The sequence below is a fragment of the Sinocyclocheilus rhinocerous genome, unplaced genomic scaffold (assembly GCF_001515625.1).
Source record: "Sinocyclocheilus rhinocerous isolate Xijiao unplaced genomic scaffold, SAMN03320098_v1.1 scaffold889, whole genome shotgun sequence".
Classification (NCBI taxonomy): Eukaryota; Metazoa; Chordata; class Actinopteri; order Cypriniformes; family Cyprinidae; genus Sinocyclocheilus; species Sinocyclocheilus rhinocerous.
Window position 1 is genome coordinate 2,201,617 of NW_015638024.1, and position 1,612 is coordinate 2,203,228.

General features: G+C 37.2%; 1 protein-coding gene across 1 annotated transcript in view; it reads right to left on the reverse strand.

Moving 5' to 3' along the window:
* grm6b (glutamate receptor, metabotropic 6b) overlaps window positions 1–1,612 on the reverse strand; it is a 19,598-nt gene that overhangs the window by 8,869 nt on the left and 9,117 nt on the right. Inside the window, exon 4 of the mRNA XM_016564624.1 lies at window positions 294–429. Coding sequence (XP_016420110.1) covers window positions 294–429 — 136 coding nt within the window. The remainder of the gene's footprint in view (window positions 1–293; window positions 430–1,612) is intronic.

Here is a 1,612-nt window from a genome sequence, read left to right on the forward strand (position 1 = left end):
TATATATAATATTTATCATTTTTAATATATATATATATATATATATATATATTTAATTATTATGTATTAGCAGCATTTTATATTATGCAAATTAAAATTATATTATGTAAATGCAAATTAAATTAGATGAAAAATTCACACTGTGGTACATTCATTTGCCATAATTTCTTCCAAGACGCCTGATATTCTCATTGTAAGGTGATTGATCTGTTCTCTAATCATTTATAAACCCTTTCCAAGGCCATACCTCCTGCCTCAGAGAGATTCAGAATTACTACTGAAAGGCTACTCACTTGATGTCATCTTCATTAGCGAAGATAATAACCCCTCTGGCATTGGATGTCTCCATTAGCCTTTTGATGATCTTGTCAAACTCTCCTGGTCTTGGCTCCCTAGGAATTTTAATGGACTGTGCGATACAAAGACCTCCTGAAAAAAAAAAACCGATAGACAGTTTTGAAGGACTCTGAGGACATTCACAAGAGAATGATAAGTGCAAGTTATTTCAACTGAATATAACATGTAGGTCAATCTGTAGCATGTCTGTCATTATATCTAGGTGACTAATAACTTGTTTACACAAGAGGAAATCACATGAAACCTTTATCCACTGATCATTATCCTCTTTCTCATCAAATACAACACCAGATGTGTTAAATCCTTGTATAGACTGTGATAATTTCCACTTCAGTTATGGAAAATCAGGGTATGGTGAATCAGGGTAAATTAAGCTACAGCCAAAGCACATATATTCATTTATATTTATATTTATGATATATATATTCATATATTGATCCCCTGCTGATTTTGTAAGTTTGCCCACTTACAAAGAAATGAAGGGTCTGTAATTTCTATGGTAGGTTTATTTTAACGGATAGAGATAGAATATCGACCAAAAAATCCAGAAAAAACACATTATATAAAGGTTAGAAATTGATTTGCATTTCAGTGAGTGAAATAAGTATTTGATCCCCTACCAACCAACAAGAATTCTGGCTCCCACAGATTGGTTATGTGCCCATGTGGAACACAGATTAGTTCTGTCACTTTAAGAAGTTACTCCTAATGTCAGCTCGTTAGGTGTATAAGACACCTGTCCACACAATCTGTATCTTCCATTCCAACCTCTCCCACCACCATGGGCAAGACCAAAGAGCTGTCAAAGGATGTCAGAGACAAGATTGTAGATCTGCACAAGGCTGGAATGGGCTACAAGACCATCAGCAAGAAGCTTGGTGAGAAGGAGACAACTGTTATTATTCTGAAATGGAAGAAATACAAAACAACCATCAATCGGCCTCAGTCTGGAGCTCCGTGCAAGATCTTGCCTCATGGGGTAAGGATGATCATGAGAAAGGTGAGGGATCAGCCCCGAACTACACGGGAGGAGCTTGTTAATAATCTTAAGGCAGTTGGTCCCACAGTCACCAAGCAAAACATTGGTAACACACTATGCCGCAATGGACTGAAATCCTGCAGCGCCCGCAAGGTCCCCCTGCTCAACAAGGCACATGTACAGGCCCGTTTAAAGTTTGCCAAAGAACATCTAAATGATTCAGAGAAGGCTCCAAAAATTGAGACCAAAATTGAGCTCTTTGGCATTAACTCAACT